The 24,075-nt window shown below is 49.5% G+C and overlaps 11 protein-coding genes across 12 annotated transcripts; 6 read left to right on the forward strand and 5 right to left on the reverse strand.

Annotated features, from left to right (window-relative positions):
- Positions 1-898: 898 nt before the first annotated feature.
- On the reverse strand, positions 899-1,706 carry PV10_08430 (uncharacterized protein; the record flags this gene model as incomplete). Its single annotated transcript, XM_016373449.1, has 5 exons — positions 899-1,093; positions 1,146-1,199; positions 1,252-1,338; positions 1,406-1,477; positions 1,539-1,706. 5 exons carry the CDS (start codon positions 1,704-1,706, stop codon positions 899-901), a joined length of 576 nt encoding a protein of 191 aa, XP_016220360.1.
- A 2,636-nt stretch (positions 1,707-4,342) lies between these two features.
- Positions 4,343-5,707, forward strand: PV10_08431 (uncharacterized protein; the record flags this gene model as incomplete). Its single annotated transcript, XM_016373450.1, has 3 exons — positions 4,343-4,513; positions 4,574-4,631; positions 4,725-5,707. 3 exons carry the CDS (start codon positions 4,343-4,345, stop codon positions 5,705-5,707), a joined length of 1,212 nt encoding a protein of 403 aa, XP_016220361.1.
- Positions 5,708-5,907: 200 nt separating this feature from the next.
- Positions 5,908-6,389, forward strand: PV10_08432 (uncharacterized protein; the record flags this gene model as incomplete). The annotated part of the gene is made up of 2 exons (XM_016373451.1): positions 5,908-6,128; positions 6,161-6,389. The coding sequence occupies 2 exons, from the start codon at positions 5,908-5,910 to the stop codon at positions 6,387-6,389; spliced, it is 450 nt and encodes a 149-aa protein (XP_016220362.1).
- A 787-nt stretch (positions 6,390-7,176) lies between these two features.
- Positions 7,177-8,550, forward strand: PV10_08433 (ornithine carbamoyltransferase, mitochondrial). The gene has a single exon (XM_016373452.1). It carries the CDS (start codon positions 7,356-7,358, stop codon positions 8,382-8,384), a length of 1,029 nt encoding a protein of 342 aa, XP_016220363.1. The 5' UTR covers positions 7,177-7,355; the 3' UTR covers positions 8,385-8,550.
- Positions 8,551-8,639: 89 nt separating this feature from the next.
- On the forward strand, positions 8,640-12,106 carry PV10_08434 (uncharacterized protein). Its single transcript, XM_016373453.1, has one exon. The coding sequence runs from the start codon at positions 8,881-8,883 to the stop codon at positions 10,264-10,266; it is 1,386 nt and encodes a 461-aa protein (XP_016220364.1). The 5' UTR covers positions 8,640-8,880; the 3' UTR covers positions 10,267-12,106.
- A 95-nt stretch (positions 12,107-12,201) lies between these two features.
- Positions 12,202-13,338, reverse strand: PV10_08435. Of its 2 annotated transcripts, XM_016373454.1 has the most exons (4): positions 13,108-13,338; positions 12,948-13,048; positions 12,779-12,894; positions 12,202-12,727 (listed from the first exon to the last, which is right to left on the reverse strand). In XM_016373454.1, exons 1-4 carry the CDS (start codon positions 13,287-13,289, stop codon positions 12,587-12,589), a joined length of 540 nt encoding a protein of 179 aa, XP_016220365.1. In that variant the 5' UTR covers positions 13,290-13,338; the 3' UTR covers positions 12,202-12,586. The 2 variants fall into 2 exon arrangements, with proteins under 2 accessions (XP_016220365.1, XP_016220366.1); XM_016373455.1 differs by having other exon boundaries at positions 12,202-12,894.
- Positions 13,323-13,817, reverse strand: PV10_08436 (uncharacterized protein). The gene has a single exon (XM_016373456.1). The coding sequence runs from the start codon at positions 13,716-13,718 to the stop codon at positions 13,443-13,445; it is 276 nt and encodes a 91-aa protein (XP_016220367.1). The 5' UTR covers positions 13,719-13,817; the 3' UTR covers positions 13,323-13,442.
- Positions 13,818-14,164: 347 nt separating this feature from the next.
- On the reverse strand, positions 14,165-15,622 carry PV10_08437 (uncharacterized protein). The gene is made up of 4 exons (XM_016373457.1): positions 15,169-15,622; positions 15,094-15,122; positions 14,906-15,040; positions 14,165-14,856 (listed from the first exon to the last, which is right to left on the reverse strand). The coding sequence occupies exons 1-4, from the start codon at positions 15,353-15,355 to the stop codon at positions 14,494-14,496; spliced, it is 714 nt and encodes a 237-aa protein (XP_016220368.1). The 5' UTR covers positions 15,356-15,622; the 3' UTR covers positions 14,165-14,493.
- A 1,438-nt stretch (positions 15,623-17,060) lies between these two features.
- Positions 17,061-18,812, forward strand: PV10_08438 (uncharacterized protein; the record flags this gene model as incomplete). The annotated part of the gene is made up of 4 exons (XM_016373458.1): positions 17,061-17,139; positions 17,237-17,590; positions 17,640-17,789; positions 17,849-18,812. 4 exons carry the CDS (start codon positions 17,061-17,063, stop codon positions 18,688-18,690), a joined length of 1,425 nt encoding a protein of 474 aa, XP_016220369.1. The 3' UTR covers positions 18,691-18,812.
- Positions 18,813-19,222: 410 nt separating this feature from the next.
- Positions 19,223-22,594, forward strand: PV10_08439 (uncharacterized protein). Its single transcript, XM_016373459.1, has one exon. The coding sequence runs from the start codon at positions 19,344-19,346 to the stop codon at positions 22,575-22,577; it is 3,234 nt and encodes a 1,077-aa protein (XP_016220370.1). The 5' UTR covers positions 19,223-19,343; the 3' UTR covers positions 22,578-22,594.
- Positions 22,595-22,875: 281 nt separating this feature from the next.
- On the reverse strand, positions 22,876-24,003 carry PV10_08440 (uncharacterized protein). Its single transcript, XM_016373460.1, has one exon. The coding sequence runs from the start codon at positions 23,883-23,885 to the stop codon at positions 23,025-23,027; it is 861 nt and encodes a 286-aa protein (XP_016220371.1). The 5' UTR covers positions 23,886-24,003; the 3' UTR covers positions 22,876-23,024.
- Between the last annotated feature and the right edge of the window lie 72 nt (positions 24,004-24,075).

Genomic DNA, 24,075 nt, shown 5'->3' on the forward strand with positions numbered 1-24,075 from the left:
AAGTGCCCCACGCCTCCTATCACTCCCATCGTGAATGTTGTTGTTAGAGAAAGGCGTGAGACAGACGGACGAACATCTGCAAACCACAAAAGAGGTACATGGAAATATCTCCCAAGTATGATACGCATAGCCTTAGCTGGGGGATCTGGAGTTCTGTTCTCTTCCTGTTTATCTTCAGACTATAGCAGCAACTGAAGCCAGAAATATAGGCCTTGGCCGAGAAGTACTTGACGTTCTCGTTTCGAGAGGTATCTACACATGAGATTACCGGTTTACCCAGGAGGGTATGTTTGTGGAAACAACCCTTCGGCTTGAATCACCATGACCGACAACATGATAATCACGGTGGTTGGAGATGCACAACAACGAAGAGCAAGTTACTATTCAATATCTCTGAAGTTGGATTTATTCCAACCATTTGACAGGTTACCTGCAGCCTGATCAAAGGATTGAGTATGATCCCTCCGTTTGGACTGGTGACAGAACGACCCGAAGCGGAGGCTTTCCCCAGAGCATGTAGGTCGAACACCCGCGGATCCAATTTGAATTGTCATCCTCAGCTGCTAGCTTCCTATCAAACTCCCGAACCAACTTTCTGACCATTAAAGAATTTCCGCATATGCCGGGCTACGAGGCAAAGACGTTGAAAGTCCAGAAAGATGTCATTATTTGTCACTATCTGATCATTGATGATGTGAGACTAATCACGTGACATAATTTGGTGCTCAAGGTATCAACTTGTCAATTTTATTGATGTATATATATAGGTATCTCTTGAGGTAGAAAAGGAATGTCGAAGAGAGAAGCGAATATTTTGGAAAGTAACAGAACTCAAAGTGTGAACCCCTGAATAACACAGCCGAGAAGACCCCGTGGACGGTCAGACATCCTTCTCTTTTTAATTGATATCGCTATCGCTGGTGTCACTTGCACTGCTGGGGCCGCTGGGGCCGCTATCAGAAGTATCGGGACTATCGCTGTTGGGGCTGCTAGCACTGCTAGGGCTATCGGAAGTATCATCGTTACGCTTCTCGACTGCGCGTTTTTCTGCCTGCCGTGCCTTTTTCACGGCAAGCGCTCTTTTACGATGTTTCTGTCACAAAATCAGCAATTTAAACCAGATACAAAGGCATCAAGTGACTAACCTTTTCAGAATCGCTCTCGCTGTCGGTATCATCATGACTATCAGTGTCGCTGTCCTACTAAGTGTCAGCTGAGATCTGAAGATCGAAAGAGTTGGGGTTCAAATACCGTATCAGAGGTCTTTGTGTTCTTCTTTGGAGATCGGCGTCGGTGGCGTCTCCGTCTGGTGCTCAGAGCGTTACTTCGCTTTTTGCGCTTGGAGTTGGTCAGAATATGGATATGAACATGAACATGGATACATGGTGGACGTGAGGATAATTACCTTGTCGTCTTCACTCTTCTCGGCGGCATCTACATCTCTTGCCAAGTTCTGAACTTCTCCGTTCTCGACCTCCTGGAACAAGGGGTCAGTCAAGTTCTACTGACATTCATTACAGTAAGAAGGAAGAAATTACCCTCTTGTCGGGAAGACCGATATCTCTTGCAAAATACTTGTGTTGCAAAGATGCGTCGAGATTGGTATCGCGCGTCTGAAGGTCGTTCGAGCCGCCATTTGTCGGAGCTGGCAAGGCCAATGTGACACCGGCCAGCAAGGCGCTCATCATAAGTGCGGTGGTCTTCATAATTAGTGATTTCTTGAAGGTATAATTTTTCGGGTAGTGGTGATGGAAGCGATGATCTGGATGTAGAATGCTCTGGATTTTGATTGTTTTGGATGCTGTTGACCATGTTCATGGGCGACAACCCTGCGGTCTATATAGATCCATTGACAGCACACAGGGTATAGAGAACGCATATAGATATTGACATCAGAATATGTCACCAGTCTGGGCGTCTCTGCTGCGCCTATCCTGGCATTGCTAAAATAGAAAAATGGTTACCCACTCCTTGGGACTTGGCTCGAGAATACTGAGATGAAAGCGGTGCCGAGAAACTCTACCATGGCGGCGACAAATATAGTAAGTCTGCAGTGAGCTTCCATAAAGTTCATGAGCACGGCGTCGCTTTTAGAGTTATACTCATCACGACCTAACCTCTTTTCTGTCAGAAGAGAGGTTGAAACGGTTGCTTGGAGGACTTCTTGGAAGTGGTAAGTCCTTCTTCTATCTATAGCAAAACGCGCAGCCTTTGGCTCTACGCTTTGCAAGACGCAGTTCTCTGACACTCTCACCCTGCTTCTCATCTACTGGCCTAAGCCAGAAGACCTATCCCGTCTAGGTCGAGTATACTACGGCGTCACCTCCTATCTAAGATAGAAACCCAGCCGGAGGTTCCGATCCCTAGATCTTCTTTACTATTGTAGGATGGCGGCTCTGCCAGTCTGCGGTGAACCATCGGTTAATGGTTCCCTCCTCCACCGCATCCATACTCCCCTCCTTGGTGGCGTGCTCGGCACGGGGGCCAAAGACGTCGGTGACTCCTGTGTTCAGTGGCGAAGTCATTATCGTGTCGAAGGCAATGAGGCTTTGTACAATGCCTGGATGTCTGGTGACAAAATAGAGCCCCTTGGCGGCGCCCATCGATACTCCTGTCCAAGCTCGATCCTGATCTCGCGTGACCACAGTCAAGAAAATTCCTCAGTCTGGCTCGACTCATCGCCAACGATGTCACCGGCATGCCCTCCGAAGGCAGAAAGGATATTCTGGATGCATTCGTCCACACCCTTCATTCTCCCATATTCCACCGAGGTGCTCAGTTCCCACTTTCCGCAAGTGGCTGGCCATGTTGGCATACATCCAAGTCAAGTATCCTATTTCAGCATGAGTTGATTGATTTGGCATCTACATTCGGGCTGTTTGTTTCTCACTGGCACCAGTTGCTGTCTAGTCTGTTAGAGACAGGATAAGACCAAACTGAAACCATCTCAACCGTTCGTCTTTCTCTTTAACAACTGTAGGATGGTTGTAGGCCAAGGGACTCTCTGGATCATGATCAATTGTCTATCTACGGTACAGGTTTGGGATAGGAAAAGGAGTAAGGCTGAGAAGGAGTGTCGTAGTCAGGTGGATCCTTATCACCATAAGTCGCGTGACCCATGGTCGACAATAAACACCATCAGTAGTCAAGAACAGCCTCGACAGCCTCCGTCGGAACGCGGGGGCTTTTCTTTGGTCGTGGAATTCTCAGTCTTGACTCATTCTGCATTCTGATATCAACGACAAATCGGTAGTTGCAAAGCGTCTTCTAGAGTCTCTGACCACAAATCGTAAGAGAATGGCGCACGTGGGCGCTCTAATCACCAGCGGTGGTTCTTGGCGCGGTTGTGAATGCTGGGCAAGAACAAAGAACCCACTCTCCGCTGAGCCTTGGAAATCCAAAATGATTAAGAAGATGGCCAAGGAAGCGGCGTGCTACTCCGATTCCAACAATAACAGGATTCCCTCCAACAAACTGTTGCCTCGTGGAGAACGCAGGGGATTTCCAAGGCCCAAGCCTCAAAATTGACCAAAGAATCTGGTTGGTATTTGATCGTCCGTATGGCAATAATGACACGGTCCAAGAGCACACAAGGTTCTCTCTACCAAGAGTTTGTGTCTACCATCATCCTCCACCATCACGCAATAACTTGATCAGGTCCAAGCTTGTGCATGTATGGGCTTAAAGCCTGCAATAGAGTTAATCGAAACGATTCTATTATTAGGGGAGACAACAAGACAAGGGCACTGCCGTGCTCAGCATCGATGTCGTCGTTGACGTCGGCGAGATGTTTGGTATTTCCACCATGGGGCCAGCTTTGGAGATTTCCCTGTACAAGCCTCAAGTCCATGTCTCTGGTGACGACGACTAGCAACCCCTAAATAGCTACCAACACTACACTTAGACACGTTATGGATGAATATGTTAAGTCACAGGCACGAACCATCCGCTGTTTATCGAGGCAGTACTTTGCTCCCATCTCGAAGAGAAGCATGCCTTTGACCGGACATCACCTTCGCGTGCAACTGTTTCGAGAAGCCAAAGTGGGTCATGCCAAATGGATCTCCTCCAAGTCCTCTTGGCCAAGACGATCGCCCAGCTCGACAAGAGCTTGCACAGCCCTCGAGGGTTTGCTTGTCATGAGGAGCGAGTCGAGCTGGAGCTGCGACCACATAGAGACGAGGCCAAAATGTACTGAACATAATTCCGCTCTTTTGGGTGCTTTTGCGACCATTTTGGAACTTTAACTTATCTGCAGCGTGAATGGCAAAGTTGTTTAACACATTTCATCCCACTAAGCTCGTGTCTTTGCCATCATTTTTGAACAACGTACAGTAGAAGTATGCCCTCTATATACCCTTCATGGATCTCCGTGGGTCTGGGATGGTATTTTGTCTGCCTCATACTGCTAAGGGGAGTATGGGGTCAGACGATCGAGTTCCAAAACATCCCACCAACTGTTCAAGAGGACACCGAGATCGTGATCCTGTGGTCAGGTGGTGATGGAGTGACGGTATTCTTGTCCCTACACTTCCTGTTGATCGATGAAGCTGGTGTTCTGACTTATCATTAGCCCATATATGTTGATCTGATACAAGACGGACGGGTCATAGATGATGTGGTCGACGATGGTAAGTAAACTGAACTACCCGTGGAGATGCATTCGCATTCAATCACAAACCTCTCCTTTCGTGGTCCCAGCTTACAAGTTTATGACAATCCAGACGAACCTGAGGGCAATGTCGTTCAATCCTTCGAATGGGACGTTGATCTTGAGAACAATCCCGGCGGCTACTATACCTTGCGATTAGTCCAGGGCACCCAGACAGTCGACTCTACTCCGATCAATATCGTTGATGAGTTGGGTCGAAGCGCGACGGATCCTTTGCCCACTTCAACCGCGCCAGCCTCTGGAACCACATCAGCTGCCGCATCAACGTCCGACTCGGCGAGCGCCAGTCCCAGCGCGAGTGGCACTTCTGCCCCACCAACAGGAGAGCCGTCCAATACTGCCGCTGCAACGGCCGCGGCTGAGTCAGGAACCCCCCCTGAAGGCAGCAATCTGGATAATGATGCCGTTGCAGGAGATGGAGGTGGGTTAAGTGGAGGTGCTATTGCAGGGATTGTCATCGGAGTACTTGTTATTGTTGCCTTGGTAGGCTTGCTGGTATGGTTCTTGCGGAGACGGGCACAAAGACGTCGCATTAGGGCCAGGTCGACAGAACCAGGATCTGGTTTGAATGATGAAAAAGACCACCGCGGAGATGGTGACGGTACATTCTTGACCGCTGCGCCGTTCGCTGCTGCTGCAGTAGGAGCTGCACACCATGGCAAAGGCGGGATTGAGCCAGACTTGGCGACATCGGAGCTCGACGGTGGGAAGAAACCATCGCAGAACAGACAGGGTGTGTATGAACTGCATGCCCCAGATACTGCTCGGTCGCCAGCGTCCCATGAACTGCACTCTCCTGACGCTTCGACGCTGACCAACAGCGGAACTGGCGGAACTGGCACTATGAGCGACGTATCGCGGACAGAGGCGGGAGAATCGAGCGTCGGTGAATTGATTGGATCGCCTGTGACCTCTGCGGTAAGTCCAGCAGCAGATTCGCCACAAGATACGCAGCGAGGGGCGATCACACGGAAAGAAGTAGGGTCAACAGGTCCCAATTCAAGCACTCGTCCATCAGTGTACGAGCTTGACTGATGTCATTCGACGATATCATCCGCACCTGCAGGAGATTTGGTATTAGTGGATCCAGTTTCGATGGAGTACGAATGTTCAGCAAAGGTTGAGCGTGGGTGGCTGTCCAAGATGCCAAAGCCTGACTCGCTTTAAGAAAGAGATACACACTGGCTGGCGTATGGAAATGGGATGGACCACGAAGGCCTTAAACTCGACCCACTATGTCGCTGACTCCCAGAATCTCAATTTTCGATCCTGATGCTGATACCGTCGTACTGCCCGGTCCACTCCAGGCAGATCTTGCTGATGAGCCTCACCTCGACCAAGCACCAGCTAACCATCCCATCGTTGGTACGGGACCCATCAATGAAGATTCCGCTGATAATGCTCCCGAGCATGACTTCGCTGGAGACGAGCTGTCAAAGGCACAAAGCACGAAGGCGTTATTGCCACAGATTCATCAACAGCATACAGTCCCAGAATGCAAGTATCGTCGAAGCACCTATCACTGGCCTCCAAAGTGTTCAAAAACATGTTTGAGGACTTCTCTCATGGCAACAAGAACACGGCATTCGTTGATCCTCCAGCTGATGATGTTGATGAAATGCAAATTCCAATGAACGTTGTTCATAGATTGACGAGATGGGTTTTCACGCCACCTGAAATTGCAAATTTTTGTGGAAGTCACAGGTTTGATAGATAAGGTTGAGTTTGAAGAAGTGGCCGAAGTCTTCACGGACATGTGGTTCAAATCTCCGCGACCAAAACATGTCTCGGGGTCTCGATGAAGATCTGGCTTCCTGGAATTCTATCTGCGGGGTGCTCAAAAAGTCGGACGAATCCACAAGCCTAACGAGGATGGCTATCTTGGGAGATCGCTCACGAAGTTGGGCTCAAAATTCCTGACTAAATTATTCGTAAAATTCCTTTGCACAAGAGGTTGATTACATTTTGAAATCACAAGGTGACATTTGGTCTCATCGGCACGATACATTATAGGAGGTCCTTCTGAATCTTTCAACGTTGTTTGATCTTCATCACAGCCCCCGACGACTGGGCCATCAAACCTCGGAGTGTGACGCTCTAGCACTTGGGAAGCTTATGTACAGCTTAAAGATGCGATCAGTGCTCTTTTTGCCATTGTTCGATCAATGGAGCTCTCGACACTATGTAGCAAGACGAGACCTACGATAATTTCAGCGATGAGGCTTTTTATCATCTAAATGAAGAATTGCGAAGATCGCTTTCCACTAGTGAAGCAAGAGTTAGTGAATGAATGGGAGAGTCGAGATCAAGGTCCTCAGGTACCTGGAGTAATGTTAGCAATGTCCAGTAGGTTTGGTAGCAATACATGTGATGTGCCCGTGGCAGACCCAGAGCATCAAACCCACTGAATATTATTGGCTTATGATTGTCGTGGGGAAAGCGCTCGAGGCTGCAGCCCGCACCTGCCCTCGCTAATCGCCAAACGCTTTTCTCTCATTCCTTCCTTTTCTGGCCAGCAAACAATTGTGACTCGAAAAAAAAAAGAAATCCAAAATCCAAAACTTCATCCTCGATCTTGCAGAAGAATACTATGACAGTTCTATGACCTCTATGACTCGATATTAGGACAGCAAGCTCACTCTTCTCTCCAACATCCTCTACGAACGTACCACCATCGCCCACCATGGCTTCCTTTCGTCCCCTTGTTCGCTCTCTCCACCAGCAAACCCGCAGTCTCTCCACCAAAGCATCACCGCGCCATTTACTCTCCATATCCAACCTGACCCCGACAGAACTTGCAACGCTAGTCAACAACGCCACAACACACAAAGCCTCGAAACTGCCGTCGTCATGGCCCCTGCGAAATACCCTCGCCAACAAGACTATTGCCTTGACCTTTTCAAAACGTTCCACCCGCACCCGAGTTTCGACTGAAGGAGCTGTGGTGGCGCTCGGAGGACATCCCATGTTTTTGGGTAAAGATGACATTCAGTTGGGCGTGAACGAGTCCCTCTACGACACTTCAGTGGTCATCTCAAGTATGGTGGCTGGAATTGTGGCACGAGTTGGTCCTCACTCAGACATTGCCGGCCTAGCGAAAGACTCATCTGTGCCCGTCATCAATGCATTATGTGACACATACCATCCCATGCAGATCATTGCAGACTTTGCCACCTTGACGCAGACATTTTCCACACCGGCAGAAAAGCTCAAGGGTCTGAAAATCGCATGGGTGGGCGATGCGAACAACGTCCTCTACGATCTCTGCATTGGCGCCCGAAAACTGGGCGTGGACATGGCAGTTGCCACGCCTCGAGGATATGAGATCCCAGACAAGATCAAGGCAGAAATTGATCAAGCGGGTCAAGGTCAACTCTTCGAAACCAATACCCCAGAAGAGGCTGTCAAGGGAGCCAACATAATTGTTACAGACACCTGGATCTCCATGGGCCAGGAAGATGAAAAAGCAAAGAGACTCAAGGCGTTTGCTGGATATCAGGTTACAGAAGAGATGGCTCGAAAAGGTGGAGCAGCGTCAGATTGGAAATTTATGCACTGTCTCCCTCGACACCCTGAAGAAGTCAGCGACGAGGTCTTCTATGGTCCACGGTCTTTGGTCTTTCCCGAGGCCGAAAACAGGCTTTGGTCTGCTATTTCTACCCTGGAAGCTTTCATTGTCAACAAAGGAGAAATTAAAAGGACGCAGTCATAGAAGGACGCCGGTCAATACGACAAAAGTTGGGATTTGTACAGGCAGAGCAAAATAGGTGGCAAAAGTAATCAATGAATCATGACCGTGAAAGATATATTGCGAAACCTATTATTTGTACATTGAGTCTCTGGCGCCCGGCTGGTTGAAACTCGAACGTAGAAATCCAAATCACCTGCGTGCAGCAACCTCGGCCCATTTGATTCATTATTGGCCGAATTCCGTCATGAGCACCTGCAACCACAACCACACCACAGAGGCATTTACAATAACACTCACTCACACTCTCTTACCAGGTATACTACCACTGCGCAGTCTCTTGTTCAATTACCAGTAAACGAGAGTCGTGCAGATGACCTAGCTGACATGGTTTGATCTGACCCTGTACCAACTCCTCTCTCCTCCTTCCCACAACAACAACGACCAAAGTACCCTCCTAGCTGCAAAGCCTCCCACCATCATCACCCTCACTACCACCATTACTTCCACTCTCTCCAGAATGTCCCCTCCATTCCCCTCGGCCTCTTCCTCCTCAAGCCATGCCTACACTCCAGGTCCACACCGACGCTCTCATCCAAACCTCCAATCCCTCTCCCATCTCTCTCTTGCGCCGTTGACGCCGAGATACCCCATCGACCCAGCCGACTACAATGCGTATTTTGACCCATCGACGGCGGAGCTGCACACATCCAGCTCACTGCGGAGTTTAAGCACCGTCGCGAATCTACCATCTCCTGGTGGAATTCTCGCCTCGACACCTGGTGGCTCGCATCGACCACACGGGCGAAGCAGTCGGCCAGGCTCAAGAGTAGGATCACGCGCCGCCTCGAGGACGAGGCATGCAACACCAGGCCAGGCTCATAGCGGAGATGGACTACGCCAGAAGTCCAAATCTAGTATCGGTATTCAGCAGGACCAACCCTACCAACACCCACATCACAGCATCGCTCCCCCCTCTGGTGCATTGACCAGTGAAGGGTTCGGACACAAATCACACCCACATCTCTTGTCAGCACACTCGACATGGAGTAATCATCACCATTCTGCGAACTTGACGCCGACGAGCAAATCCATCACCCGGTTACACATCCCTGCATCAGCGTCCTCGTCATCATGGCTGATCCAGACTGGACTGGCATTAACGGAGTCGTCGCGCGAAACCAAAGGCCAATCATGGCTATCGAAACGCGATTCATCGACGTCGTTGGCCTCGCCTATTGAAGAACGACGTCCTCCCCGCTCCGCCAGTCGTGCCACCCCCAGTGTCAGCCGCAGGAATAGCAACCGACGCAACGGCAGCCGTCGGTCGTTAGCCATGACTCCCGCGACTAACACAGGTTTACCTACTCCTACGACAACACATCATCATGATGACTACTACGACCACGACCACGATATCCAACCACAATGGGATGATATCCACACCCAAGCCGAAATCGCCGCCATTGTCGAGAGTGAACTAGCAGAGGAACTTGACGGCGAGGAAGACGATGAATTCGATGACGGTGATCCTTACGGCGTACTCGACTTCGACGACCACTTCGACAGTGAGGATGAAGAGGACGTCAGACGAGAAATCTCCGCGTATCAACTCGGCAGATGGATGGATGGGCTTGTGGATGTTTTTCTCCGACTCGAGGATTTCCCTGAAAATACAGGTGGTGGTCTGCAAGAGGACGAAGGTCGTGCAAATTTTGATCTTGAAGCTGGAGGCAAAATCACCGACCAGAATCGATTGTCATTGACAGGGTCAACTAAGACAGCAGAGGGAAGTAGCGTGGTTGGAGATGAGATTGATATTGAACCTCCACCGGAAAAGCCGACAGGAATTTGGGATGATGTAACTTGGTTTGGTCGCTTGTTGGCTCGTTCGGTACGCTCGTAATGGAGGTACTACCTGAGTACTCAAGCCAGGTGGATAAGAGTACACCAGGTCCGGCGAACTCATGAACAGTCATTCCCACCTGGCTGTTCACGTGACAATTTGGCCAACCTCAAGCAGGAAGTGGCACGCCTGTGATGTTATGACAAAACTATGAAAGGCCATAGTAATTAGCAAGAGAAAGGAGAGTAGTAAAAAGAAATGAAGACATCATCAAGATTGATGTGATAATTGTGGTGGTGGTAGGGATCATTATTGTTGGAATGAGTCATGTTTCCCTCAAATCCACGTGCAGGAATTCGCATCATGAATGGCCGAGGGCCCACTGTGCCTCTGTTTCTACATCGCTCCTTCCACACATGTGCCAGTTACCTCCTCGAGGGAAGACCCTCCATTTACAAATTGGAAGGAACACACCAATGCACAAAACACGAAGCATGAAGCACGAGACACGAAACACAAGCCACACGTGACTTCCATCTACTTTGGCTCCCTCCGCTCCCTACTCCCTCCCGTACCATGTGTCACTCAACGCGTCTGTCTCAGCCTTCAGCCTGACCAACCAACTTCCCCAGCCAGCCTCATCCACCAGTAAACGACAGCCACACAACCTGACTTGTTCCTTCGTATCAGCCGACCACCTTTTCGACCACCTTCTCAACCACATCAGACATAAACATTCAGCTGGATTGGACTGGATTGGACTGTAAACATAAAGTGGACTACTTAGTCCCCCCTTTCTCCTACCAGACTTTCACTCATTCTCATACCGATTCTGGGTTTGTATGAAGGGCTTGTTTACATCCACGCGCCGCTCTACACCCATACTACTACCTGATATATACATGCCCATGAATCAACTCAACATACCCCATCTACCAGCCTGATCAACAGGACACACCACATACACACAATGCATCTTCCCACTCCCATTTCCCTCCCCCTTCCCCTTCTTTTCCCTCTCCTCCTCCTAACCCTCCCCTTCCTCCCCACCACCCTCGCCTGGGGCAACCTCGGCCACCGCACCGTGGCCTATCTCGCCAGTATGTACTTCACTACGCCATCCCACCACTTCACCAACACACTCCTCAACAACCAAGACATCTCCACCGCGGCCTTGTTCGCCGATAAAGTCCGACATATGCCACAATTCGCCTATTCCGCCAACTGGCATTTCATCGACGCACATGACCATCCACCCAATCAATGCGGTATTAACATGACTCGCGATTGTATTGCCTGTGATGGAGGATGTGTCGTCAGTGCGATTGCCAATCAAACGGCACGGGTGGCAAATGAAGGGCTAAGTCATGCGGATCGAGGTCAGAGTTTGAGGTTCATGTTGCATTTTTTCGGCGATATTCATCAGCCTTTACATACCGAGGCGGAGGGGAGAGGGGGGAATGATATTTTTGTGACGTTTGATGGGAAAAGAGTTAATTTGCATGCCTTGTGGGATGCGATTATGGTTAATAAGTATTTGGGGTTGGATGGGGGAGGAGTAGATGAGATTGATGCGGCGTGGAATTGGGCGGTGAGGTTGTTTCAAGCAGGAGGAGGAGGAGAAGGAAGGGGTTTGGGAGAGGTGTGTTTACATGATGCGGTGGATTGTGCTTTGGAGTGGGCGGGTGAGGCGAATAAATATGTCTGTGACTATGTCATGAAAGATGGGTTTCGGGAGGGAGATCTCAATGGGACGTATTATGATGGTGCAGTGTTGATTATTGATGAGTTGGTTGGAAAGGCAGGGAGACGGTTGGCGGCATGGGTCAATCAGATCGCAGACGTCTCATTACAGGTTCAGTAGAGAATTGATCCGACTTGCTAAAGACCTGAATATGATGGAATCGGTCTCTTGGCTTGAAATCTTGTTGATTTATTGTCATCATTTAAGCCAAAGGGGCTAGATCATTGTAAGCCCGGATATATGCTGCGATGATAGAAACTATGATCCAGTCAAAACATGGCCATGATTTCAAGATCTCGACCTGACTTTCGAGCACTTGACCGCCAGCGGTAGGTGCGTACCAGCTGCCTCATTCATACCCCCAATCATGCAAGCTCTGGTGGGCTTCCTATCTCGATTTTCCAATGAGCTAGATCCAATGCTATCACATGGAAAGCCGGCGTCCGATATTTCCTCGCATGCAAGTGCCATATCCATAAAAATCTGGCTGAGAAAGCACCTTTGCCGACTTAATAGTAGCCTTCGGTCGCGAAGAGCAGCTGTCGGTCGATCGGCCAAATGAAGATCATCAATTCCACTAGTTGATCCGCCTAGATATTCATCAATCAACTTTGATCTGGTCTCTATCATGTTTTCTCATTCGTCGTCAGAGTCGAGGACATAAACGTCCTGGCCCTGGTCGCCTTTGATGCGCTTCATCGGAGTGATTTGGTCTGGAATGCTGGGCGACAATTCGCGTTTTATTGGCTTCTTCTCATGCTTGATCTGAATTTGTTCCTGCTAGAGTGTCAGACTAGATGAACCACGCTCCATGGGTGATCTTCTAACTTTCTGTCGCTGCAGCAATGTCAACAGCTCTTCACGGGTGAGTTCCTCAATGGGTCTTTCCTCTAGCGGCACTGGAACGGGGTCGGGCTCGATGATGAGAAGGGATTGCAGTGCGCCTTTGTTCTTGTTAGTACGTATCATCTCGAATGTCTAGCTGATCAGAGCTTACGTCTCGTGCGGTACTTGAAAGAGAAGGAGGCAATGGCCGTCTTATCGAGATAGCGAACCGAGATCGAACTTCCGATCTTTGGGAGCGGCGTACGAACATAGCTTGTATTGTATCAGCGGCTAGGAGGCTTTCTATCACAATAAACGTGGAAGATAGATACCTTGTAGAGACGTCAATGGATTTGCCTTTTATCTCTTTCTCGGAAACAACCTTTGATTCTGGAATGGTCGGAAAATTTTTGGGAGATGGTCCAGTAGTTACACATCGCCAGACATCCACACGTAGTGTGCCGAGATTGGCGTGTTTGTCGCGCAGGTCACCAACGTCGTCTCCTGCATCCATCTCACCTAGGTAGATATTCGGTTAGTAGATGGAGATGCATTTGAGTGAGTATTTACTTAGTGTGAGGGCAGAAAACTGAAATCGTCCCAAAAAATGCCGTCCATTCTCCAGGTAATTAACGCCAGTGACTGTAGACATGAGACCAGCCGTTTCCTAATCGGATAACTCTCGGACATAACCTTTAACATAATCTCCGTTAACGTAGAAATCGAAACTGATTCCATTGTTTTTGAGAGTACGACGAGGATGTCTTATACGGTAGTGAAACTCGAAGAATTCACCAGGAACCGCTTCTATGTATTTGACGATGTGATTGGATTTTGGCGGATGAGTAGTGGCGTTGGTCTCAGCATTGTCGTCGTCGTCATATTCGGTTGCCCGTTTTCCGTTCGAGTGAATGATCACTTCGAAATCATCGGTGATCGCCATGGTATCCGTTAACGCGAGGTTCCAATCAGAAAGAACCCTGGGGGTGGTGCGGAGACGAATGGAAGGAAAGACTGTAAGGAGGTGGGAAGGGCGGAGGAGATGGTGGTGGTGGTTATTGTGATGGAGGAGGAATGGCAATGGGTCGATTCGAAGAGATGATGAAAGCTTCGAGGTTAGAGTTGATCTGAAGTAGAGTCGATCTGAAATTGAAGTCGAGTCGCATCAAAGTCAGTTGAGGTGAAGAGGAGAAAGGCTTGCTGGACAACTTGGATCAGTGACAATTCAATGCTTGATTGTTACTGCCTCATGAGCGAAGACAGAATTGTCGAAAATGTTCAGTCATGCTCTCCAAGCTTCCATCAAGCCAGACAATGCAACGCTGGATCGACAATACCTTGGTTTACATATGGATAGAATCATTCGAAACTGGAACACTGGAAAGTCGATGTGTGTCAATGTTTATTCCGGATCATTATGATTATGTTCCCATCGATCAATAGTATCCTGTTAGAACCTCAACAATGACTGAGATGGCCATGCCAGTCATGCCCTTGAACCTACACAATTCGTTCACTGCGGATATGATGTCTTCTGCCTGGATACTCAACCTTGGTCTGGAATGCGTGTAAAACAATCAGCCTCTTGTCCTGGCTCTCCGAAAACTCCATGACCTGCACCTTGAACCATCATCAAAACCCAAGTCTTGTCATAATGCATGCCATAGAACGTCAGTGGAAATGGTATGGACCGTCGCGTCCTGTGTCCATTGCTCGTTTCAAAGCACTGGAACCTCGGCTTGTCCGTGACTTTGGGGTCGAGGAACTTCTCCCAATTCACTCCCTGTTCCACTTTGGCCTCTTCGCCTGCCGGGTAGGTGGAAATGGTGTTTGCCGTCTTCTTTGCCACTGTGTTCACCACTCGCGTCACCAAACCGTGACAGAAAGCTCTTCTTTTTAGGCTGATTTTTGGCGTCCTCGTTCAACTTGACATCCTCAAACCCTTCATCCGCTGAAGGGTGGTCAAAGGTCGAGCTGTTTAATGTTGATCGAGTGGGATATCTGGATGAAGGTCGGGAGTCGAGGGATGTGCGCGAAGTGAAGCTGTCTGCCTGCAGAATAGGAGAACGACCAGAGATGTCCTGCTCTTGGTCAACTTGGAAAGTCCTAATTCCAATAAAATCAACTCACAAATGATCTTCTGTAGGACTCAAAGGATTCGCGAGAAATAGAAAAGGGCTCGTGCTCATTGAAGCAGATTCGATGATTGTTGGTTCCGGAGGCGGGGGACTTGGCCCAGAAGGATTTTTTCTCTGTTGGTGAGGGCTGAGAATAGTCAGTCGGTGGATTCGGGTCGGGTATGGTGTTGATCAACTCACAGGTAGATATTCGCCACTGTCGCTGACAGCTGTTTGGATTAGCCGCGGTTGTTTAATGGTAGGCGGTTCGCTTACAACTCAACTTGAACTCGTTGGGTTCATCTCTTCGCTCCTTCAAACCCAGAGCCAATGAAGGCTTGTCTTTTGTGTATGGACTTGTGACATGATCACCATTAGGAGTTGGTCTGGCGTTCTCGTCTGTCACAGATTCGGTGTTGACAGTGGGTCTTTTGGAAGTGAAGGGGATTCGAAAGGGTGGCATATTGGGTGACAATCGTCTGTGATGGCGGGGTAGTCAAGTCTATTCGGCGATGGGACACATGAGAGTATAATGTCTATACAGAGTAATCAGGTCGTCGATAGGAGTGAAGCAAAGAGAATACCAAGGCAAGAAATGCTATCGCATGATCAAGCAAGTTGAGAGAAGTTGGAGACCAACAAGTCTGGATGAAAGCCGAGCACCAACTAAAGTACCAGATCGAAGTCCGCAGTGACGATACGCATAGATTGGGTGCTTGTCTATTATGCGTAAGTACGCCCGACGAGTGCCGATGGGGTTTGCCTTGGGCCCTTTAAATCACAGTCCGGGGGATCCCTTGGAAGTCAATTCCAAGGTTGCTAAGGCCACTCAATCCCTGCAACTAAACCTTAAGCGCCAATAAGGGCCGCCCTCAACCTAATTGACAGCCTATTAGCGCCAACATTCAGCTCTCGGCCATCCCAGGGTGGCTAGTGGGTGCCTCTGCGCAGCTGTGCTTCCACTGCTTCCCCCGGAACGCCGGAGCTCGGCCTGGTCATATTAGCGACGCCACTATCGATAATGACCACAATTGGCTAAGATTTGGTCATTGGGATTCTTGTGAAGTGCATAAACCCGCCTGTGGACACTCATAGCAAACTCATGACTTTGAGGATGGCGTCAAAACTGCTGACTGTCGAGATTTGTCACCATCGACTCATCTTAACAGGCTTGTTCGAGGATGTGATTGTACTGGAGATTTCTATATACATTCTCGCTATTCGATAAATTTCTCAGCACATGCTGGTGTATTGTGATGTCGTGACGCCTGATGCCAACGCAACTCTCATGATATCTACCTATGGCAGGGGAGTGTGCATCAGACGTCCGACGGTAAGGGCAAAGAAGCCTATTTGTTCCGGAATCCAGCGATGGAAGTGCTTCTCAAGCACCCACGCAACCTTCCCCAGGCGTGGCACGCCCCACCAAGTACCTCAGGTACCTACCTTACCTATGATATACATGGGGATGTGCCTAGCCTAGGTACCTGGTAGGTCCCCTCGTGCCTGGCTTGGAACCTAACATGTAACTTCTGTGTAGTGCTTGACCCGCAGTCCATCACCTGGCCGATCGAGTTACACCACTTCAACATTGTACCACAAACATCTTGAAATTGTCCGTCCTTTGATCACTGTTGTTACATTGGAGACTGTTACTTGACAAAGACGCGATTCTAGCCATATCCAGTGGACAGCAAACATCCGAGTAACATATGTTGTTAGTCCTTCTCAAGTCATGTAAGTCAACATGACAGAATTGCTTGTGCAATAAATCCTTGATGTTTGGAATGACCGATACTTCTCGAAATCGCCCTCCAACCCTTGAATCTGGTCGTCAATCAATATCACCATCCAAAGTTCACTGACAGGTGAGCATGGCATCAATTGCTCCTCGCTCCTGCACTTGCCCATTCACGTTTGACCGTCACTCGTGCCTGCCCTCAAAACAAGTGCAGTCATCGTCGCAGTCCTTCAATTCATCCCATTCAATGACTTCTCTCTTCCATCTGGCCTCGAACTTCTTTCCAGCCATCATTAACAGTGTACTCGACACCGTTTCCAACTGCTTTATTCTTCCGTCACTGCTGTGCCCTGCCGTCATTGTCCAGACATGTGTTCCACCTTGCTCGTTATTCCTTCCTCCTAGCATCTCCTATTTCTTCCTCGCCATGGCCACAGTGCAGGACGAAAAACACTTCGGAGAGTTCTTCATCGAATGGCCTATATGGGCGCGATTGACATTGGCAAGTATGCCATCCGCTCCATTGAGTGTTTCGCTAATTGTGACAGATTCTTGGTGGTGTTTTTGTACGTTGTCCACACTTGTCTCTCACCTTCTGACCAGACCAGGTTTTCGTTCTCTGTACTGCGTTCTTGATCAAACTCGTGCTATGGCTCAGAGACAAGCGACTCGAGTCCAACACCCCTTCGGAGACAGCCGAGAGGGGGGAAATGTCTTTAGTTGGCCGGCACTCGGACGAAGTCCCCTTTGGAATCAATGCCCTGATTGAAGATACCGAAGTTGACGGTGTCTGGAACTCTAAAGCCAGCACTGCATTTCACGGCAAGAGACAGAAAACCAGGTCAGCATCAACGTTGCGGCCTGGTACTGCGACTTTCAAAAAGTTGAAGAAGAACCCCTCAGTGTCCTCCGCATCAACGCTCGACATGGCTGACACAGGAGTTGCCTCACCAGAAGGTCAATCTCCGACATGCCCTTTGCCCCTTCACACTAACACATTCCATAGAACTGACACCTTTCACAATCCCTTCCACAGTCTCCGAGTTCTCCTCTGAACCCAGACCAGTCAAGAGAAAAGGCAAATCCGTGGTCATAAATTACAAAAGACCTGACGTGAGCCCAGCACCAGGACAAGAGGCGGACGAGATCGTTTCAGGTATCACAAACCCCGTACTGGTGTTTCACAAGCTCTTCTCTATTGACAACGTCACACAGCTCTCAACAATCCAGCAATGGCTCAAGAAATCAACACAACTTGCCCTAGGCTACAATTGCGTCCTCTCCGTCATCGGCCGTCGACTAGGAAATTTACATTGAGCAATAGATCCAAGGCTCTTTCTCACTCACGCTCCTATGTACAATCTGAAGACGTCAATATCCTCGAAGTCATGGAGGCTCATCGGAGGTTTCACGCAGCAGAAAGTGGTCAGTTGGTTCCGCGTGGCCGACGCCATACAGATATTGTACTCACAACACCCCTTGCACCTTCAACTTCAGATAGTGATGATAGCGACTCTGCTTCCTCACGTGCCTTATCATGGCCCACAAGAACTGTCGAAATACACTTGGGAAAACAGCTGTCACGCCGAGCTCAAAGAATGGAAGGTCCAAAACCCATTCCATTCCGTGCCTTTGTCGAATCACTCCCTCCAGCTCGACCTCCACCATCGGCATGGACTGAGAAGACTCAAGCAATGGTGGACGCTAAGAAGCCACCATCTTCTCGAGGCAGTGACTCAACATCAATGTCCTCAAAGCACACTCCCACATCATCAACTAGCTCAGCGACCACCGCGACTCCTGTATCTCCCACAGAACCCATCTCAATTGCTAATACTCGAGCTCGCAAGGTGAACAACGGGTTCGAATTGCTCCCAGCAGGAACGCTACAGAAAGGACCCGTGGTCAAGGAGTTTGGACTGTGGCCTGCCCCCTCTTTGTCAGCCAACAAGAAAAGCAAGCTTCGAAAGCGTGCTCGGTCCAACTCTGGAAACGGGAGAGATTCATCTGACAGTCAACGATTGGGCCATGATAGTTATCGAGTGCCAATATTTTGACGTCTCGTGTTTGTGCCAGGACTCACAGAGTAATGTAATGGTGTCAGGGATTTGGGACCACAGCAGGTTTATACAACATGACAGGATGCAGATAAGAGAACCCCCAGCGAGCGTCGGGAGTCAAGGGTACCGGTCCCACGAGCTGGTTTTGAATTGGCATGCGTATCTATTCTTCTGGAATGCACGGGGTAGAGCTTGACTATGGGTTGTCGATTGAATCGAAGCCCAGAGGCAGAGACCACTAGGGAGGTGTATAAACAATGTGGTATAATGAATTCGACGTCTCATGCTCAATTCGTTGATCACCCCCATCAGTCGTTCTTGAGTTGAACGTTGGGATGCTCACTGATGCTTCTCTCATTTCCTCCACAAAAGCGGCATGAGATTCTTCCCTAAAAGAAGTCCCCGTGCTGTGCTCGTGTTGTTCCGAGGAAGGTGCGTGGCCATTCTTGGCATCAATCAAGCCACGCGATTGATTCGTCTTCAATCATTTCCACATCAACATTACGACGACATCATACCACTACAACTTAACGAGTCTCCTAGGAACCTTGACTAATGGGATTGTATCGATAAGATCATTGATGCCGCCCCGATTCTCTCCACAAAGAGCAATGCGACAAAAATGATCTCACTCACTACTTTTACAAATTATGTATTGGCCATGCACGGTGCCTCAGATTTACGCGCATCATGCAAGCAAATCAGGTATCGATCACGAGGACGCGCCGGATGAGAGCAATATCTCAAATGGGGGTCACGTCGAGGGAATCTTGGATATTCAAGTGACCCGCAATGATCACCTCTTCGCCACGGCCACTTCCAGTCGCTTGGACATTTGGTCTGTCAGACCAGTCGTACTCCTCGCTTCTCTGACCAGGTCCGCAAAATCGTTGGAAACGTACGGCACCAACCTAGCTGTGGTCTTCAGGCCCGACGCCAGTACAGTTGTCATCCGCACAACCGAGAGTTACTTGATCACTTACTCGGTGGACACTGAAGGCACTGCCAGGGTACTCCAACAGCAATATGGCTACAGCCAAGCTAAGCGACAGAATGTCATGCGAAACTTCGGTGTCGATGAAACCGCTGGTGTTCCCGAAGTTCTTCTCCGTTTTAGAAGGGCCATCAAGATCGATGCTGGGATCAATGCCCTCATTGCTTTGGATTCGGAGTTGATTGTCTCAACCAAAAAACCCCCAGCCGTCCAATGCATCAAATGGGAAACACAAAAAGATGGCTCTCAGGCAGTCACGCAACTTTTGGCAAAACTGGATTGGGTTGGCCAAAAGTCCAGCATCTCGACCATTGTCCATGATCGCGCCATCAATCTATCCGTCTGGTTATCTCATGATGGACTAGCCTATGCGGTACAACGTGTCAAGCCAAATCTGACAAGAGCCCCATCTTCAAGCGAGTCAACTCCCTCTTCTCGCTCATCCACGACCGGTGCAACTCGTCTCTTTGATGGGTATTGCTTTCACAAGTCAGACGCAGGTGAAGCTGTATTTGCCAGCATCAACGCCCGTTTTTCTCTCATAGCAATAGCTATTGCGTCCGGTGAGATACTGTGCTACGCCGCAAAGGACTATGTAGGCAACATTCCTCTTTCTCACACCTTCAAACCCTCCACGACGCCATCATCGCGGGGAGAGATCAAGGCACTGATTTGGTCACCTGACGGATATTGCCTATTTGCCGCCTACGAACATGGATGGTCGATATGGTCTGTCTTTGGCAAAGAGGGTGCATCAAGCTTTCAAGGAAATCTGAGCCATGCTGAGTCGAACAACGAGAGCTGGTTGATCTCTCCTCACCGCGCTGCCTGGGCAAGTGGTGGAGCAGAAATATTTTTGGCAGCCCAAAAAGATGACCGGATATGGAGAGTCGAGATGTCCAGAAGCGCAGCAATGGGCTGTTTCTCTTGTGCCAACCTCGTTCGCGCACTCCTACAAACCCCCTCCGAACTGACAGTATATCGTGGTCACGATCTTCCGGATTTGACTTCAATCTCGAACGAGGCTTCACTTTGGCACCACGCAGGGTACCCTCCGGTATATCTCCATAATCAATGGCCGATCAAAGCAAGCGTTGTCTCTCAAGACGGTCGATACATTGCGATAGCGGGTCGCCGAGGTCTGGCACATTACAGTGTCCAAAGTGGGCGATGGAAGACATTCTCCGACCTCGCGGTGGAATCTTCATTTGCCATTCGAGGTGGCATGTGTTGGTTCAACCACATCCTTGCTGTGGCGACAGAAAGCGCTGCCGGATACGACCTGCGCCTGTATTCAAGAGAACGAGATCTGGGACGGCACCCACTCCACTCTGAGACGTTCTCAATGCCCATTGTGTTTGTCGGTCCATCAGGAGAAGACTCATTACTGGTCTATACTTATGAAAATATCCTCTACCACTACATCCTCAACATCAGCGACCGGGGCGCCCAGATGGTCCAAGTTGGACAGATTGCATTTCATGGCATTGTCCGAGCACCCAGCCGAGTCCGATCGGTCAGTTGGATTGTTCCTGACAGCCAGCTCCGCAACGGAGATCCATCTCGAGATGTTGAGTTTGCTTCGGTATTGTTCTTGGTGGACGACAAACTTGTGTTGCTGCAATCTTCGCGCAACGAAAAGGAAGAACTCAAGTATGAAATGAGAGTCATTGCGCAACACGTGGAATATTATATTCTCATGCGAGATCAGATCTATTACAATTTTAGTGGCCCAGAAGAATCAGCACCTCCGACACCCTTGCCTGGAGCCACTTTTACCCGCAATCAACATCATTACTCTTTACGAGATTCGCTTTGGATATTCACTGGAGATGATTTACGACTTTGGCCGGACGTACGAGGATTATTTCAACCAGGCAACGAGGGGGAATCGTTGACCTCTCCGCTTCTGTCCATGTCTGTGGACTTTTATCCCCTATCAATACTGCTAACCAAAGGCATTGTATTGGGCATTGAATCGGAACTGGTGCAACGACGAGATGTCAACTTTGCACAATTCCGATCGAGCATACGAACACAGCTTTTCCTTCCATATGTTCTTCGCCATCAACTCTGCTCGGCACATGACACAGCCACTGCGTTCGGCGTTGCCAACCAATATCAGCATCTCAGCTATTTTCCACACGCGCTTGAAATTCTTCTCCACCACGTGCTCGACGGTGAGGTTGACCGAGAAAAGAGTGATGGAGCTCTAGAGGAATCTCCATCCCTAAATCCGCTCCCTGCAGTTCTCTCATTCCTACAGCTCGTCCTCTCGCCTTCGTCTTACCTCTCCACAATCGTCCAATGCATTCGGAAAACCGAACTCAGCTCATGGGCGACACTATTCGCACATCTGCCACCACCCTTGACGCTGTTCGAACAAGCGCTAGAATTAGAAGATCTCAAGACTGCCTCTGGTTGGCTCATTGTACTACAAGGTCTGGAAGAAGACGACGAATCCGAATCCTACGATGCGCGGAAATTCGAGGGACACGTGATCCGATTGATGAAGTTAGCGCAACGAAAAGGCGATTCGGAATCCCTGGCAGAGCTGGCCAGGTTCCTCATGGCTATCGACCCTCGTGGCGAGGCACTTAGACGAGTTATTGCAGGCGTTGGCTTCAGATCACAATCAAGGCACTTGGATCCAGCAAGGAGTTTATCTGGCGCCAGCTTGGAGGACGGCGGTGTCAGTGTAGGTTCTTCTGTTGGGACGCTGACGATCCCAAGCCACACCATCATAAACAGCAGAGTCCGAGGAAGGGATAATAGTGCTGCAGGGAGCTCCACTGCTAGTCACCGCAATAGTCCGGGTTCGAGTCCGAATATGAGTCCTAGTCCTGTCAGCGGAGGAGGGTATTTCTCATCGAGTCCCGGGGGTTTTTGATGGTGATCCGAGGCGGGGAGGGAGTGGGAGTGGGAGTGGGATTGGTGGTGGTTGGTGGTTGGTGAGCGTGCGGGTGTAGATGAAGAAGGGGCAAGGAAGGAAAGGTATTACAGGTGGGGAGGGGAAGGGGAGAGAAAGGAAAGCAAGGGGTATAACAAGGGCTCGAAGCTTGGGAGCAAAACTAGCTTCGATATATATATATTTGTAAGTATGTACGCAATTGGAATGGAATGAGAGACGACTTCAGCCACACAATTAGAGGATCAAGTGCAGAACTAGGTAGTCCTCGGTATTAATCTAGACACTGTTAGGCAGACAAAGTAGGTAGGTGATTGATGATCTCTATGCGAATTCTGAAATCTGCTGACTGGTTGGGTGGATGGATGGATGTATATATACACAAATACACGGCCGGGGCTGCCGACGAAGTCAATCGTCAATCAACAATCAACCCAGTCTCCTGACCTTTCGACTCCTACAACCCCCAAACTTCAACCTCGTCGAATCAGTGACTCTGGAGATCAAACCTCTGAGAAACTTTCCCTCCGTTCCGAGCAAACACTTCTGAAACGCCTCTCTACCAGGCCCAAATCCACGAAACACGACCTCAATCCCCAAACTCTTATGCCCCAGTCTTGGTGTCTTGATAGCTTCAAAAGTCAACAACGGATTGGTAGTCGCCTTCTTGCCTCCCAACCGCCATTGCTTCTCCATCATCTTTCGAAAGAAATATGTCGTTAACTGGTAGCAAGCGTCGTAGGTCGCTCGTTGAGAATTCCGCAGACCGAGTTTTCCTGCTGAAAGGGAGAGAATCGGACTACGTCCGGGTTCGGTCAATGTCAAGTGCATGTTGTGTTTGTGTGCATAGACATGGATATGGTAAGGTTCATCGAGTGAAGCATTTCCAGCTCCCGCATTGCCAGAGTTACCAGGTGACAGGGCAGCTAGTCGGTCTTCGTTCTGTTGGTCCTTTTCCATGGTTTCTTGTCGTGTCATTCGCCGCCATGATGATATGTCGCTGTTGGTTGTGCGGGCGTTGCGACTTGAGAAAGCTTGCGTTATGAGGGAATCGGATTCGCTGGTGGGTTCCGAGGATTCGCTGTTGGGGCGATTGGGTTTGGGGGCGGATGGGGATGAGTTTTTAGACCAGTCGACACCGTGGAGTTCGCGACTGGTGATGGTTTGGTATGGGATGCTGGAGGCGAGGAGTCGAGGGCGTCCAGATTTGGTTATTGGTCGGGTGGTGGTTGATTGGAGACAGGATCGGCAGATGCTAGGGAGGGTGGATGAGCGCGCCATGATGAGCATGGGGGAGAGGTTGTGAGGGAGTAGGGAGGAGGGAGGAGGAGGAGAACCACCAGACAAGAGAAGAGGATGAATGAATGAATGGCGGTGGTGGTGAGTTGTAGCCCTCGTCTGTAGAGCAGCTCAAAGCACTGAGAAGCAAGAAAGTCGTGAGGAATTGTGAATATATCCCAATTAGGACAAGCGTGACATG

Source organism: Exophiala mesophila (genome assembly GCF_000836275.1).
Source record: "Exophiala mesophila strain CBS 40295 unplaced genomic scaffold supercont1.6, whole genome shotgun sequence".
Taxonomy (NCBI): domain Eukaryota; kingdom Fungi; phylum Ascomycota; class Eurotiomycetes; order Chaetothyriales; family Herpotrichiellaceae; genus Exophiala; species Exophiala mesophila.